General features: G+C 38.2%; 1 protein-coding gene across 1 annotated transcript; it reads left to right on the top strand.

Annotated features, from left to right (window-relative positions):
- Window positions 1–1868: 1868 nt before the first annotated feature.
- On the top strand, window positions 1869–16967 carry RABGGTB (Rab geranylgeranyltransferase subunit beta). Its single transcript, XM_082312819.1, has 9 exons — window positions 1869–1891; window positions 2512–2619; window positions 3719–3916; window positions 6279–6384; window positions 7880–7932; window positions 8052–8162; window positions 10132–10257; window positions 11045–11194; window positions 13941–16967. Exons 1-9 carry the CDS (start codon window positions 1889–1891, stop codon window positions 14079–14081), a joined length of 996 nt encoding a protein of 331 aa, XP_082168945.1. The 5' UTR covers window positions 1869–1888; the 3' UTR covers window positions 14082–16967.
- The last annotated feature ends 155 nt before the right edge of the window (window positions 16968–17122 follow it).

Genomic DNA, 17122 nt, shown 5'->3' with positions numbered 1-17122 from the left:
GACTCTGTGTAAGCACTGCTCAGCAGTAACTAAACCATCCCTGTATAACCAACACTGTTTTCAGCACAAATCCAAAACATAGCCCCATGCTAGCTACTATGAAGAAAATTAACTCTATCCCAGCAAAAACCAGCACACTATCCAATAGTAACTATTGGCTTGAGAGAATGTGGGCTTTTGCACTGTTACACTCACTTAAGCAAGTAAATGTTCAATGAGGATGATTCACTTCAAGGGAGTAGCTTTTCCTTAAGAATAGCTTACGAAATCGTGTTTATTTCAAATCCAGTATATTTAAACCTATTATTCCTTTCCATCAATGTATATGCTTAACTATGTTTGCAGCAAGAACAGCTGAGAAGAAGGAATTGTTGTGAGATTTTTTTTTTTTAACCTTGGATAGACCCTTCTTGGCAGCGCTGGCAGAATGGACATTCCCTGGACTTCTTGAACAAATTACTCAGCACTGGTGAGGCCCTACCTGCAGCACTGTGTCCAGTTCTAGGCTCCCCCGTACAAGAAAGATATGGACTTAACTGGAGGGAGCCTAGGACAGGGCCACAAAGATCATTAAGGGATGAGCATCTGTCATGTGAGGAGAGGCTGAGACTCTTTAGCCTGGACAAGAAAAGGCTCAGGGGTGATCTTATGTATGCGCATAAATATCTGATGGGATGCAATGAAGAGGAGGAAGCCAGCCTCTCCTCAGCAGTGCCCACTGACAGGACAAGAGGCAATGGGCACAAATTAAAACACATGAAATTCCACTGGAACACAAGAAAACACTTTTTTTGTTGTGAGGGATGTCATACGCTGGCCATCTGTGAAGATACTCAAAACTCAACTGGACACAGTCCTGGACAACCTGCGCTAGCTGACCCTGCTTGGGCAGAGGGGTTGCACTTGATGATCTCAAGAGGTCCCTTCAAACCTCAACAATTCTGTGAATTAATTTGCAATTTCTCACCAAAACGTCCTTGCCTCACTATTGTCTCTTTCATCCATCATCTGAATTTAGTGCTGGATGGTACAATTACTGTCATCAGGTATCAGTTTGGCAATGCTTATTTCTCAGGTAGGCCACCTGGGAAATTAGTTCTTTACATAAAGTGTTTAATCACTATAAATCACCAACTTATTTATCTGCAGAAAACCAATAGTGCAACAGCCTTGATAAGTATTTGATATATGCAAAAAATAGACCTTACTTTTGACTGTTCTATGCAAGCCAGCATTATACAGAATATTTCTTGTATAGAATCAAAACGGAGTTCCTGCCTGGTATGGTTCTGTCGGGGACACGTGCCAGCATCAAGTGCTGGTAATCAACAGCATAATCAAAACTAGACAGTTTCAATTAGGAAGCAAAGGGGGTTTTTTTGAACAAAAGTACAGTTAGCCTTACCTGCTCTGTGACTTATATTATTGGATTTGCTTTTCCGTAGAACTGAGGTAACAGAAGGAAACTGAAGCTATTTCTAAATGCTGTCCTGTTTGCTGGGATGCAGGAAAGTGCACAGTTGGAGCTAGTATACTTTAAATTGACTCCCTCACCTGTTGTAAGATAACCTTTAGTTGCGGCAAGCCTGAACGTCTTCGTGTAATACAGAGGGCTCGAGGGGCGTCCCCCCCGCGGGCCCGCCGCGGCTTCCCGGGCGCCCTGCGGCCCCGGCCCAGCAGCAGGGTCTCGGGAGAGGCGCGGAACTGAAGGACGCCCCCCGCCCCAGGAGGGCGGCGGCTCCTCGGCCGGGCGCTGCCCTGCCCTCCGCGATGGGAGCGACCCACCGCCCGCCCGGGCGGCTGGCGGGCAGCTCTAGCGGGGCCCTGCCGGCCGCCACTGCTTGCTCCGCCCCGCAGCAGGACGCTCCTTCCGGTGCAGGCGGCGAACATGGTGGGTAGCGCTCGGCGCGCCGGGGAAAGGGCCCGGCCCCACGGGCCGGCAGAGCCCGCGCCTTCGCCTTCGGGGCGACGGGCAGGTCTCCAGCCGCGCAGCTCTGCTCGGCGGGCCGGGAAGCCGTGGCGACGCGGGTGGCAGTCGCCACTCCGGTTCCAGAGCGGACCCGGGAGCGTCCCTGCCGCCCGCCCGGGCCTGGCGGTGGCGGGACGGCGGGCCCGCGGCGAGGCGAGGCTGTGCGGCAGCCCGGGGCTGTGGGGCCTCGGGGCCGGGGCCTGGGCCCGGGCGGGGCCGCGGCCTTTGCGGTGAGGGGCGCGGCGTCCTCTGCGCCCGCAGTGAAGGGCTCCTTCCTCCGGTTTTTCCCTTTATTTCTGACGAATTGGTGATTTTTCTCAGCTTTATTGAAAGACTTTGTTCGCAGCCTTTCCCTGGGAAGGATGTAGCCAGCTGAAAAGTGACAATGTGAGATACGAAATCTGCCCCGTGTTCAAAATAGATAGACAGATGCCTGTTTCCAGACAATCGGTTACTGCTACTAGTGTTGACTAAATTATACCTAAGTCCTAAAACCTCTTGAACTGACATGACAACTGACGTTTTGTTGGTACTTTCCACAGGGGACACCGCAAAAGGATGTTATTATAAAACCTGATGCCCCAAGCACATTGCTTTCCGAGAAACATGCAGACTATATAGCTTTGTATGGAACAAAGAAAGATGATTATGTATGTATCGATTTGTTTCAGTATGGCTGTGGTTTTATTAACAGTAATAATAACCCTTATTTGCTTGCTCAGAGTTAAGGGTTAGATGCTTACAAGCTAATTGTTTCTTGCCCTGCAACCCAAAGTATAAAAGAAAGATGTCTTTGTTAATTTTCCTAGGTCTGTGATGAGTTTTGGCATGTATTATCTGAGTATAAACTTGAAGATTATCAGTTTAGCTCTAGAATTACTCTGAGACCTGGGAAATGAACTATTTGTTGCTTCTTCATCCACTAGAATGCACAAGGAGTATAGCTGCATTTACACGTTGCTCTTTTGGTGGGACAACATACTGAATCTCACCACAGCACTGCTTTGTGCTTACTAGGTTTGATAAACACTTTAACTAGCCTAGTTTTATAGTCAGAGATTATCAGATGTAGCCCAGAACAATAGACGTCCAGTTCCAGCAGGTGAAAAATGTCAATAATGGCTTATGTCTGAAGAAAAGTTGCAGTTATCTTTCCTTTCCACAAAAGAACTCTAAGCATTATTGCTTATGATTTTTGTTCCTGTGCTTAAAAAGTACTGCATGTAGAAAATAATGTTTATGGGTAGTGCAGGTGAGGTAATCAATGTAAGAGAATTAAATACGAGATTTCACTTCTGAGTGCAGCTTTAGATTGTGACAGTTTTGGCACTTGGAAGTAAGTTTCATTAAATGTTAGACTTGTTATTTTTGAGACTAGTTGAGGCAGTAATTCAAGTGGTAGTTTGGATGCCAAGATAATAACTGATGATCTGAAGTGAATTGGTGCCTAACTACTTGTACGTGTTTAACTTGACATTGAGCTTGATACTTCTGAACTAGAAAATACAAGGGAGGAAGGGAATGTAGTATGTGTAGATAGATACATGTGCATGTATGTATGCACGTGTACATGCACATATGCATGATGTACAGAAGATTTGTGAGTGGCTGATACATAGTAAGTTGTTAATGTGATGGAAGACGGTTGACATATTACAAACCGTTTGTAAATGTTAACTAATGTGTTTGCATTGCTCTATATTGATGATGTGCTTACCTGATTAAGAACTAAAATAATGCACTACTTAGGAATACTGTATGTCGGAGTATTTGAGGATGAGTGGTGTTTACTGGGGGCTGACAGCAATGGATCTGATGGGGCAGCTGCACCGAATGAACAAAGAAGAAATTCTGGCATTCATCAAATCATGTCAACATGAATGTGGTGGAATAAGTGCCAGCATAGGTCACGATCCTCATCTTCTGTATACCCTCAGTGCTGTCCAGGTAAATGTAACAGGGTAATTTCAGAAAAAAGCATTTATAATTCATGATTTTGATGATTGCAGTTTTACAGGCCGGGTACTGTTGGATGCCAATGGACAAAACTTTAGAATTTAGCTGTATTATTTCCTACAAAATTGTCAGATTTCGGAACGTTATGCTTTTAGTGATCATTTAATGGTGACTGCATTCTTGATAAATGTTGTAACAGTCGTCTTGAAATACTTCTTAGCTACAGGTTTTACTGGAGTTTTTTGTAGATAATTTTGGATTTTATAAATTCTTCTTAGTGTACATTGAGGTGAAAGATATGTATGACCAGAATAAGAGTGAAGTTTTCGATTTTATTTTTTAATGTATGTATTACTATATATTATGATTGCTATATATTATATTAATAAATAATTATGTAATATTTATATAATATGTATAATTACATGTAGTGTGTTTGCACTTTATCACTGTACAAAAAAAACATTGTAGTAACCAGTTCTTGTTGTGTTCCCCAAATCTGCTTTTTTTTGTGTATAACTTAAAAATTATACCAGTCTGTTGAGCATTTTATTTATTTATTTGGTGTGTGCTCTTCCCCGAGAAAAAGTAATTCTCAATCTTACTTTTTCACCATAACGATCTCCATTATAGATTTAATTTCTCACTATCTCTTGGGTGTCCCCCCTTTTTTTTTTTTTTATGTTTCCTTCTCACGCAACTGTTGTGGAAAAAAAATACTGAAAAGGCTCAAATGCTTCTAAACGATTGCGTGGTTGCTTGCATAATGTATCTCTAGTCCAGTCTTATGGAAGAAATACTTAAATGGTGTTACAAATAAATAAGATAGCATCCTGTTATAGGAAGAAAGTGTGTTGGATTTAAGGTGTTGGATTTGAAACCCTTAGGTAGGACAGAAGAATGCTGTTTTCTTGGGTCAGTTTTGAGTGTTGGCATGTATTATCTGCTCTAAAGTTGTTACTTATCACCACTCTAGCTCTACAATTACTCTGAGAACCAGGAAGCTAAAGTTTCTTTAGGCTATGACATTGGAGCTTTTCCAAACTGTCCGATTAAACTCCTTTCACAAATTCTAATCCAGTATAAGGGGAAGGGGGTACAACTTGAGGTTGTTTACTTTTACATATTAGAGATGTTCGTTCTTAAATAAATACTTGATGTTATTTTCCTGTTAGCTGAATGCAGCTCTGGATGTGTGAAGTTGAAAAGCATTAGCAAGTGCTGATGTAAAATTTTTGGGGTAAACTTAACCAGCATGTCCTAATGAGCACGCATGTTCTTAGTGAACAAACACCGTTTAGTCCTATCTGCATATCCAGAATGTTTAAAGGGTCATGGCACATCTTCCTTTGACCATAATCAATAGTAATGTGTTCAGATTTGCTTTTTAAGGAGCATGCTATGATTATGTATTTTCTGTTGGAGTTATACGTTCTTTTTTGCATTTCCGTAAGACTTAAATTTTATCTAACAGTTGGAAGATTCCAGCTACCTCTAGGTGTTCAAAGTCATAGTTGTTGGTAGTTTTCAGGCTTGGCACTATAATATTGCTTAGTTTGAACTGTTCGTTCTATTACGCTATTTATAATAAATTCTTAATTACTCTCTTTACAGATTTGCAAGTTAGGAGTAAAAACATGAAGCCAGCTGGGGCTCAGAAACAGTATTGTTGTTTTCACATGACATTGTGTCATATGGGTTTACTGGCTCAAATCAGTGCTAGCTCAGAAAACTTTGTGTTCCCTACGATGACCTTTATTTTTCTTCCAGAATATATTGACTGTACAGTTTATGTCTAATCATATTCTTCATACTTAAATTATTGCAGTTTGGTTCTACTCATTATATTTTAAAATTGAATGTAAATAAAAATCTTATAATTTGAAACTAGTCATTTCTGACAGGCTTGGACTGTAAGTGGTATTAGTAACTAGCTGCTTAACTTACACTTGCACATATTCAAGTAGCAGCAGTGAACAAACTACAAATTTGTAAGGCTAGGATGTCATTATTCCATTACAAAATTAACCATAATCAAATCTATTCTACATAATGCTAACATAAAAACAAATAAACCCGATTATGCTTTTGAAATAAGAGCTGGAAGTTGGAATGTAACAAAGCATGAAAGAGTTCAGCTTGAATTGCCTATATTTTAATTTGAGAATTTCTTAAAGGTTTTAGACAGAGAGATGAACTGCAGTGAATGAAATTTTATTTTAATAAACCTTAGAAAATAGTATTCACAGTCAATTCAATAAAGTCTTTTATAAATCTAGGAATTTTTTAAAAATAAATTTTAAAAATTTTTGTCTCTCTTTGATTGTTACTGTGTCTTTTTTTTTTTTTCCAGATTCTTATCTTATATGATAGTCTCCATGTTGTTGATGTAAATAAAATTGTTGAATATATACAGAACTTGCAAAAAGAAGATGGATCATTTGCTGGAGACAAATGGGGTAACTTTTAGATCTTTAAAATTTAGTGACTAGGTTGATGTGTAGGTCTGTGAACTTAAGTTTTCTTGGATGGTCTTTTTGCTTATGTATTGTATGTGAACACTTTTATTTCCTGAGTTATGAAAAAGGAGGTTTTCTGAAGGACAGAGTTGTGTTGTGTTTTGTTCCTTTTGTAAATATTCTAAATTTCAGTTCCATTCTTGTATTAAAAATAAATTGTCCAGCTCTTAAAGAAGAAAACCTGTGAGGATTTGTAACTTGACAGTACTTCGATACACTAGATACACTATTCCATAAGGAGTGTTTTATGCTTGCTATTTAATGGCAGTCAGTTATGATCTTTATCCATGTCAGCTGTGAAAGGATCTTTCACTATATGAGAATGAGAAAAACTGGTTTTGTACTCATGAACTTCTGTTAATACTGATTTTGTTTCTGCACATAAATTCTTTATGAACAAAGATGTTATTTTTAAGCTGTAGCATAAATATTTAGTCACTCTAAAAATACTTATCCCCATGGAACACTTAAATTTTAATAAAGTCTATTGCATATCACTCATGTTATTGTTCTGGTAAAATTCAGCAGTCAAGATCATGGCAGTATGTGTACGCTACTGTAAAGGTAGCTGTTATGCTATGTGTTAAAATGGCTCATAGTTTGCTGCATCCTTTTGTTAAAATATTGAAACAAACATACTGAATGCATGATGGATTTATGTTATTTCTGAAAGGCAGGCAGAGTGCAACTGAAGGAGCGTGATACCTGATGTAGTACAGAACAACACGTGTGTGTGTTACATACTTCAGTTTGCGGATTTCTTCAGAAGAAGTGTCTTGCATCAGTTTGACCAAAAAAAGGAATATTTGTGGCTGGGTTCAATTTTAAATTTTGACTTCAAGTATCAATTGCTTGGAGTTTGTGCTAGGGGAGTTATATTGGTATGGACTTGCCAAGTAATCATTCTGCAATAGGTGTCGTGTTTTTGGTTTAGCTTCCAGGTATAAGTATGCAAAAGAAAACTTGCAACTTTCATCAGTCGTCTTCTTAAAGCAAAAATGGCTTCTACTCTGCCCAGATTTAAGGCAGATGAAGAGTTGTGTCCGAGTATTTTTGAGTCTGCTGCTCTGCAATTATCTAGGAGCGCACTAGAGATAAACTCTAAAATTATGTAGTTATTTGTAAATTACTACTAGTTGAATTGATTTGGATATGTATCTGACTATACACCAGCTCAAAATGAGTTGTTCGCTTTTATGTGCAGTAAACATACAGATCACTTGAGTTCTAATGTACACTTTCTGAATTACTGAGGAAATAATCCATGGGCTGGAAAAGGAAACAGTACGGGAGCAGTTTTTGGCTGATTTTTGTTGTTCAATGTAAAACCTAGTATTTTAACATTTTGTTCCATAGTTTCAGTGGTGATTTAAATGTATTTTTGTTGATGTTAATAAAAATGCTCTTATTTTATTCCCTACCCTGCACATTCTAGGAGAAATAGATACAAGGTTCTCCTTCTGTGCTGCAGCAACTCTTGCACTTCTGGTAAGTCCTAAATTATTACTTGCGCAAGTACAGAATCTTCTCTTTGGTACTGCTGAAGTTTCTGTAGTTAATGAGCTTGGTAGAATATAAAGTGCATTAGTTGCTTTTCTGACTTGCAGGGAAAGCTGGATGCTATTGATGTGGGGAAAGCAGTAGAATTCGTTTTGTCCTGTATGAACTTTGATGGAGGATTTGGTTGTAGACCAGGTTCCGAATCACATGCAGGACAGGTGAGTTTTTCTTTATATGGAAATGTTTTAAATTAGCAAGCATCACATACTGCCTATAAATGTTTCTTTACAACATGTATCAGTGACGTCAATTGATGTACCTTTCTTGTTTCCCAAATGCCTGATTCTAGTAGCTTAGTTAAAATAAATGAACAAATAGGTAGATAAATCTGAGAAGATGAGTAGAGACTCTGGAGGTTGCAGTCTAGGCAAAAAAAACCCCAACAGATCATGAGGGAACAAGTCTAGGACTGTATTGCAGTCTTCACATAGTGATGTTGGAATAGTTAGCATGAGGATTTTTAGAGAATCAAGATCTATCACTGTGCCTGTCATAAATCATAATGAAACAGAGGTCAATTGTATAATATGTTTGATCGGCTGATGAACTTAAATAAAAGTGAGACATGAACCTTCTCAAGGGGAGGCTTGCTTAATTTTTTGAGGAAAGTCAGTTTTAAGATGAGATGCCTAACTCGGGCATGGGAACATTTATAATGTTTTGTTGTAGGCAGTAAAGAGTGTTTTACTAGTGACCGTGAATTCTGAAAAATGCTCAGTAAAATCTAATTGAGAAGAGAATGTGGTAGTATAATTGGAACAAATTAAGCGATCTCTCAAGGAAGAGAATCTCAATGACTTCTTCCAGCAGAAAATTTACATTAAAACTACCTTTCCTATTTTTATTTTTTTCATGGAGGGGATTATTGCACTTAACCTGAATTTATGAATAGAAATCAACTTTTATTAAAATATTTTAATGCTGTTGGAATCACCTATTTATTTTGCATAATTATGGTGAGCAATGCCATCGCCAGGATTCACCTCAGCACATGAAAATGCTACAGGTATTTTGCTGACAAAAAGTGTTGGGTTTTTTCTCCCCCCCCCCCTTTTTTTTAAATCAGGAAAAAAAATTTAAACCTGGTACATGTACCTTATCTTACAAGTTTTATCTACAGTACCATTGCCCATATGGTCTAAATGGCTGGACATTGTTCTAGTGTTCAAGGAAGTCAGATTAAGTAGCTGAACCCACTCTGCAGCTGGCATTTCCTGGGAGGGTTAGATCTGTTGTGCATATTCACGTACTCCTTAAAATGCTGTGAAGGGCAACTCCTTCACCTGCACAGTAGTTGAAAAGTTTTCTGGGAATATCACCTTTATTTTGCAGTATTCTTGGATAGGCACATTCCTGTTGATGTGTGCTTTTGTTGGGTTTTTTTTGTTGTCTTTTTGGCAGTGTGTTTTATTAGGAAAAGGCAATTATGAGCAGGCTTCAGTTGATACTGTGGTTTCTTGCAGTTTGTGCTTGGCTACTTTCTTAGTGACTGCATGAAATGTGACCAGAGTATGCTGTTGCACTGTAAATGTTATTTCCAGGAAAAAATAAACAGGGATTAATGAGTGCACATATCTTACATGGCACATTGAAAGTAAGCCTGACACAACTAGATGTATGGGGGATTGCCAGGATAATTAAATGATCAGGGTTAACCTGTTTCTGCTAGAGAATTTATTTGGTCTTTAGTTTGCTCTCCACAAGCCTTAGGATAAGAGGTACGTACAAGAACAAACCATAGCCTGGATGCAGAATTTTCATAAAGGCCATGTCCAGGCTGCAGAAATCATTTTCAGTACTCTGACTTGAGAGTCTGTGTTTTTACAATAAAACTGTATGGCTCTGCCTGATCTTTTTCCAAACCTTGCATTAGTGTCTTATATTAGTAAAACCTTACTGTTCAATAATTACATTGTGTCACTGGTACTTTTATACAGAAGCAACTGTAACAGTAAAATACTTTTCTAATGGAAAAGTAAAACTCATTTGAAACTAAAAGTTGAAATGTGTGCTTATTTTATATTCTGTTTGCATGACTGTATTCCTGCTTTGAGATCTTCCTGCATTTAGTCTGCTAAACTATACTTAGTTTTTAAATACACAAAAAATTTATGTCTGTAATTTTAGATCTATTGTTGCACAGGATTTCTGGCTATAACAGACCAGTTGCATCAAATAAACGTTGACTTGCTGGGTTGGTGGCTTTGTGAACGTCAGTTACCTTCTGGAGGTCTCAACGGACGACCAGAGAAGGTATTAGGTGACTTATTTTGTTTGTTCAAACATCAATAGAGATTACTTTTTCTAAAGCTGAAGTACTTCTGGAAAATGTCATGACTTCTATGAAATATTTAGTAAACTTTTCAAAGAAGTCAGGCCTTCATTTGATTCTTCATTTTGTCACTAACGCTTGTCATGCAGTCCTTAGCTATGCTTAGTTTTGAGTGCTCAGTTTAGGAAAGTACACATACTGAAGTATGTCTTGCTGACCACTTGAACCAGTATCCTGTTAAATCAGGGCTTGAATATTTTCTGACATTGGGAATGACCTCTTTGGTAGGATTTGTACAAAAGTTACTGTTTTACTGGCTGTAAATCGTGGGTGTAATACTGTTCTACATCACACAAGGAAATTGTGTAACCTAGAATGATCTCCACTAGTAAATACGTAACCAACCAACAGATTTTTTTTCAAGAAAATGAAACTAGTTGATATGAAGTTCTTTGTACTTAGTCCTGAAAAAGGCGCTATGCTTTATTAGCCTCTCCCACAGAAGGTGAAGGCTGTTTAAAAATCACATTCTTGTGGGTTTGTTCCTTGAAGAAGGGAAGAGGTTTGAAAAAGAGACTTTCCCTTCCTGGAAAAGGGAAGTCCTCTGAAAAGACACTTTCTTCTTTTTTACCACAAAACCTCTTTAGGTGTTGTATCTCTGCAACGGTATTATGACAGCAAACCTAGTAATTTGCAGAATCAGCAATAAAATTTGCAACGTCATGTTTAAAACAAAATCAAATAATAATCTGCTTCTCTGCTTGCCAGTTACCTGATGTGTGTTACTCATGGTGGGTGCTAGCATCTTTGAAGATGATTGGTAGGTTACATTGGATTGACAGAGAGAAACTGCGCTGCTTTATTTTGGCTTGCCAGGATGAGGAGACTGGAGGATTTGCTGACAGACCAGGAGATATGGTAAATAATCCTTTGCTAAATAAAATATACTTAATTGAAAATTTCAACGGAATAAGTTTTCTCATTTGAGTGTAACTCAACTCGTGATCCAGGTGTAAGCATTTTGCAGAGCCTGCAGTTTGCTTTGAAGGAAAGAATAGGGTAGAATTGCTTTCGAAGGCTTACTTGGGGAGCATGTATTTTATATTGCACTTGAACTGTAGTATCCCCCACTGAAGTCAGTCGCCATTCTGTGCAATTCTGGTTTGTTTCCCATAACACCACACAAATCGTTTCTCATGAGACCACTTGAAAGATCTCTGTAAAAACACTGTGTTTGGTGGTGAGTTTTTTGGGATGTGTGGGTTTTTTGGGGGTTTGGTTTGTAAAATGATATGCAAGCTAGAGTCCAGCGCAGGTTAGGTAGTCTTAAGTCTCTTAGTGGCTTTGCCTGATGTAAATGAGTTGTAAATTTTTATTAAGAACCCTTACATGCTAACTTTTGTTCTGTGCCAGCCCAGCCACTGAATAAATCACTGGCATTTGTCTAGCTTAGGGAGGAAGAAGCTTTTGTGATAACATTATGAAGAGGCTGGTGGTATGGATTTTCTGCTTGGTTGAGAGAGCAATTATGGTTTAGCTGGTCTGTTCTCTCTGGTTTCAGGTGGAAATAATTGAGATTGTCCAGGTAAAATGGCAAATGAAGTCCATATCTTTCAAGGGTGCTGGACAGATAAAATTGAAAGTATTACGAGACCTCAGTGCAATTCCTATAGAACACTTGGCTGCTTAGTTGTCAACGGCTGAGGGAAGTCTTAGCTGTTTTTATTGCAGCTGACCATGTCTTCTCCTTTCTCCACAAATGCATTGAAAACTGAAGTAGCTTTCTATTTCTTTGCAAGCTGATACATTATTCCTGCTTGAGGGAGGGGGAGAAATATCTTTACTTTGGTCTGTCATTTGGAAAGTGTTTTAGTGTTCTTAAAATGGGAAGGTTTTTGTATTTCTAAGGAGCCCACAGAAAGATGACTTCTCTTTTCAGAATTCTCTAAGAAAAGCCTCACACTTAAAGTCTTAATGCTTTTCTGGCTTTGAGATTAAACTTGAGCTATTTCTATCAAAAAGTGACTAAAAGAGCAACTTTGCAGAGCCTTTCATCTATATCTAATGCAGGCACCTTTGGGAGAGTTCTTGCATATTATGTTTGCGGTTATTTCATATTATTTTTACCTGTCATCCATTATTGAAGTGGGCACTGCCATGGAAATGTTGATGCCTAGAGGTTTTTGCTTTGTTCCTGCAGAAACTAATTCCTAAGAGACCCTGTTGTTTTTTTGCTTTTTTGTGTGGTTTTTTTTGTTTGTTGGTTTGTTTTTTTCTTTTTTTTAATCAATTCTAGATTCTAGTCTTTTGATTTGACATTGTGATTGTATTTCAGGTTTTGAACCACTTCACAAAGAGACAGCTCTGTCATCTTTTTTTAAGTTCTAAGCAGCTAGTGCTCGATAACTTAACTTAGTAGCTGTGCTTATTAGCTCTTAGTTGTAATTCAGCAGGTTTTTCCTTTTTTTTTTTTATTTGCTTTAAAGAAAATTGCAGAAAGGAGCAGGCCACATAGCAGTAGATAGATCTTCTAGGAATCTGGGCTTCCCTGAACATACCTACTGTTCATCAAGACATTGAATCTGTAGCTTCATTTGCACACTTACCATTGGGGACCATCTTCCCTTCTGGGCCTGTCCATCTGTACAAGGAAGGTCTGTCTTGCCATTCCTAAACTGTACTGTTATTTTGCTACAAACTTATTTATTTTACTCCTCCTCTAATGGCTGCATACTCCTTCTGAGAAAGAGCAAGTAGACGTATGTCTGAGCTTTGACCACACCTGTAATGTGGTTGTCAAACCATTGAGGGGCAAGACTTGCTATGCTAGTGTAGTTTGAACCTTCTAGGCTGTGATCAATGGTTGGAGATCCTGTATATGGCTATAACATGGTATTCAGCATAGTGCACTGCAGTATAGGACCTTTGCAATAAGATCGGAAGTTCCACTAATGCAAACAGGCTGTACCAGACAGCACGGGTACTTTCGGATGGGATTTTGTAGAATGGCTAATTGACATAAGCATCTTGCTAGTGGAGTTATGAGACTTGATAGTGTATTGCAGTTATGTGGTGATACATGCTTTTAAGGAAGGTTCATACAGTGAAGGAATACTTGGATATCAAATAACCGCTCCTGCCTCTTCTGGTTTTTTTTCTTCCTTGTGTTTTTTCCTTTCAGTTTTTTTAGCACAGTAGGTTGCTGCTCCCCTCTCAAGATTTTACAGCACAGCTCTGTATTCAGAGACCATTAAAGAGCATTATAATGTTACTGAAGAGCAAATAGGGAATTTATGGAAGTGGTACTTGTACATGACCAAATTTACTTTTTAAATTTTTATTATCTTTGCTTCTGCTACCCTATGACATTGCATGCTAATGGAGACACGTGAGTGCTTCCTGCCAGATTCAGAGTTGAAAATCATCTTAGCAGCAGACAATCGACAAGCATCTCTGAGTAAATCATAGTATTGTAATTGCATGCTGTGGAAATTGTCTTGCCTGCCAACACATCAGCACAAATGAAAGTTTGTTCAGTTGTGTTGTCTTCTTCAGTCGTGGAGATTTGCAGTTCTCTTGCTAGGGAAAAAAAAAGCTTCATTGCATACAAATGAAAAGCTGATTGACTTTTGGAAACTGACACAAACTTTCTTTCTTCTCCCAGGTGGATCCATTTCACACCTTATTTGGAATTGCTGGACTATCTTTATTAGGAGAAGAACACATTAAGGCCGTCAATCCTGTCTTTTGTATGCCAGAAGATGTCCTTCGAAGAATAAATGTACAGCCTGAGCTTGTGAGCTAAGCCTTGTAGAGACAAAAGGCTGATATGCCGGGTTGCTTTGGTTTTACTCATTTAAGTCATCTCATCTCTAAACTGTTAGCATATTCTTCTTTGAGATGCGTTTACATGATGGAAGTAAAGCAATAGCTTTACTGTGGGCTTTGTCACTTTGTAAACTGTATCAGAACAGGCTGGTTCTAATAATCTGAGTGTAATATGTTCTTTGGTTGTATATAAGAGATGTAGGAACATTTCTAATCCGTATCTAAACATATGGGCCTTCGCTTTTTTTTTTTTTTGAATATTCAAGTCAAAGCAATAGTGTGAATGCTTAATTTTTGTATTCATGTCATATCAACCATATTAGCATCTGTCTTTACACAAGCATTTTTTGATGGTGGATCACACAAAGCACTTTAAACGAATATGGAAAAAACCCAAACAAAACCCTACTTAAGCCATGCACTTAATGCCACACACTTGTGTATTTAATTCCTCCTGTTCATCTTTGCCATCACTTTTATACACTGAGAAACAGGCTTTTTCTTCTGATAATAATTGATACCAGTGAAAACAAAAATTATGGTTCCTTAAAGTATATAAATGTCTTCATTTATTGGTGGTAAAAGATAGACAAAACATCACTGATATTTGAAATAGAGCATACCTTGAGTATGTATAGTGAAACTTGCTAACATGAAGCATTCTAGAGAAGGTCTCTATAGGACAGTGACTTGTAACTGAATATAGACTAGATCCTAAATTTGTTGCTGGGTTGAAATCCTGCTTTCGTACCTTTTAAGACAATAATTGCCAACACTTGATTATGCTGTAATTGAGAATAAAACTACCTGTGGAAAATACTTGTTTTCTGAAGGATGAAGCCCTCTTTGCCTTCACAGAGGCCCTAAAATTGCCTCTTAATTTACATTGCACACATCCTGGCTGAGACTGAATGGTATTCCAGTTGAAACATACATTAAAAGGTAATCATGAAGGGGAGGAAGTCTATTATAATCTTTGTATTTATGCTTAAGGAAGGTCTAAAGTAATTTCAAACACGGTTTTAAAAGGCAGGTGGTTAGTTTTATCCAGCCTATTCATGTTAGTAGAGAGTGAGAAAGAACTGGACAGAGTAACTTTTTGGTAGACGTTTACTTGTGGAGAATTTCAAAGAGAGAATGTGTTTTTGAATGCTCAGATATTTCTAATGAATTCTTTAAGCCTTCTCTACAGGCTTTTAGATACGGTAAAAACCCTGCTCTTTTTAGCTGTCTAGTTGCCTGATGAATTCTTTGGTCAAAGCCTGGAATTCATTTATTTTTCAAGGTTTGGAAAAAAGTTACAGTAGGCTTTGTGTTGAGTGCAAGGGAGTGAGAGCACTGATCAGGTTTCATCTAACTGTAAAGTTAAACAGAAAATTTTAGAATAAATTTTTCTCATTCCAGGCTACCTTTGCAAGTGCCACTTCTTTTCATCTGAGGAAATGCTGTTCAGTACATAGGAATTTGCCGTTTTTTCCACGTTATGCAGACAGAATAGAATGCTCTTCAGAATTTCTAGTCTGGTATGGACTGAGACACCCTGGGAATTAATGTGTGGGTGATACTGCATGACACTGTAGAACATTTCACTGTAGGTTGAAATCCTATTAATATTATTGGAGTTTTTCTCTGAAGAAGGTCTGGTCAACTTCATTTCCTAAGTGCTGTGATTTGTAAAGATCTTACAAGATTATAGGTTTAAAAAGGGGTGAGTATGTGCACAAGCTAAAAACTTCTTAAGAATCTTCCATTTCTTACATCAGTTTTTTTAAAAATATTGTATTTGTAGAAAGAGAGTCATCACAATTTTTCTTATGCAAACAAAATCGCATTTTCTGTTAAATGTACTGTGAAAAATATTAGTTGCCCAGTGTCTGTGTCAAGACTTATGTCATTTTGGTGCAGAGTACATTGTTACCGTCTACCTCTATTTTGTTAAAAGTACCAATAAGTGTGGGGTTTTTTGTTTTTGTTTTTTTCCCCCTGAGCTTATGTAGTTAGAAACTTTGCAGTAATTAATCTACTGTCCTCAGTCTTCAGTTACAGGTTCTTATTAAAAACTTTCAGAAATTTGTACTTTCATAACTTTTTTTCCCCATGGAAATCTTCATATGGAAAGATCCTGACATTATCTTAGTACTTGATCTGAAGTACTGTAGTGTAGCTAACATTCCCAGCAATAAATATTGCAAGATGCTGTATGAGAATTTGCGAAAAAATAATGAATAATTCAGGTGCATAAAATTGTGTGTCTGTAGATATGTTTATTAAAAGAAAATCTGTGTATGGGGGGGAAATCAACAGCCATTCTATTACCTCTGGACTTGACCATGCTTTTAGAATGTATGTGCTTTATTCCAAAGTTTTGTTGAGACAGCTTGGTTAGGCGAATTCAGCCTTATGATTTGTGACCATAAGCAAAGAAGGAGCGTGGAAGATGGATGTTCCTTTTGTTTCTGCTTTTCTTGCCATACACTTGGATTTCTGTCAGAGGAAGGGGAGAAGGTCTAACACCAGCTTCAGGAGTCGGAGTGCGCACGGAAAGTTCAATGTAGGCCTTGAAGTTCAGGACAGTGTCAGTAACTGGAATCGGCACCTGCTGTCTTCTACTTTGCTCTGTAGTGAAACTGAAGTTTCTGACACTCAAAATTTTAAAGCTGTCTGATGGACGATGCTCAGTGCTGAGGGAGCACACGCCTGTTCTGAAGTGAGGAGCTGCAACTGATAGAATTTCTGTTGTGAAGCTGAATAGCCAGCAAACTACAACTGTCTGCAAAGAGTTGCGGCCTAGTAAAGGCTGGCTTTTGTTTGGAGTGACCTTAATGCAGGTGTGCAGTTTACAGAGAAAATGTTGTCTAGTCAAAATGTTAGCTGAAACAGTTTTAGTGCATGTATTACATGCTAATATACAAAGCAGTGTTACAGTGTTCTAAAACATGCGTAGAACAACATATATTTAAGACAATTCTAGATGTAAACAGGCTTTATGGTTTTTATTGGGATCTTTTGGTATCCAAA

The sequence above is a fragment of the Platalea leucorodia genome, assembly GCF_965183815.1.
Source record: "Platalea leucorodia genome assembly, chromosome: 5".
Taxonomy (NCBI): domain Eukaryota; kingdom Metazoa; phylum Chordata; class Aves; order Pelecaniformes; family Threskiornithidae; genus Platalea; species Platalea leucorodia.
The sequence above is the reverse complement of the archived record's forward strand: the minus strand, read 5'-3'. Positions and strand labels throughout refer to the sequence as shown.

What these genes read in the sequence shown, in the direction of transcription:
- RABGGTB (XM_082312819.1), top strand. An exon ending in TCAACGGACGACCAGAGAAG is followed by an intron (nt 10,258 to 11,044) that starts GTATTAGGTGAC and finishes TCTGCTTGCCAG; the next exon opens with TTACCTGATGTGTGTTACTC. An exon ending in CTGACAGACCAGGAGATATG is followed by an intron (nt 11,195 to 13,940) that starts GTAAATAATCCT and finishes TTCTTCTCCCAG; the next exon opens with GTGGATCCATTTCACACCTT.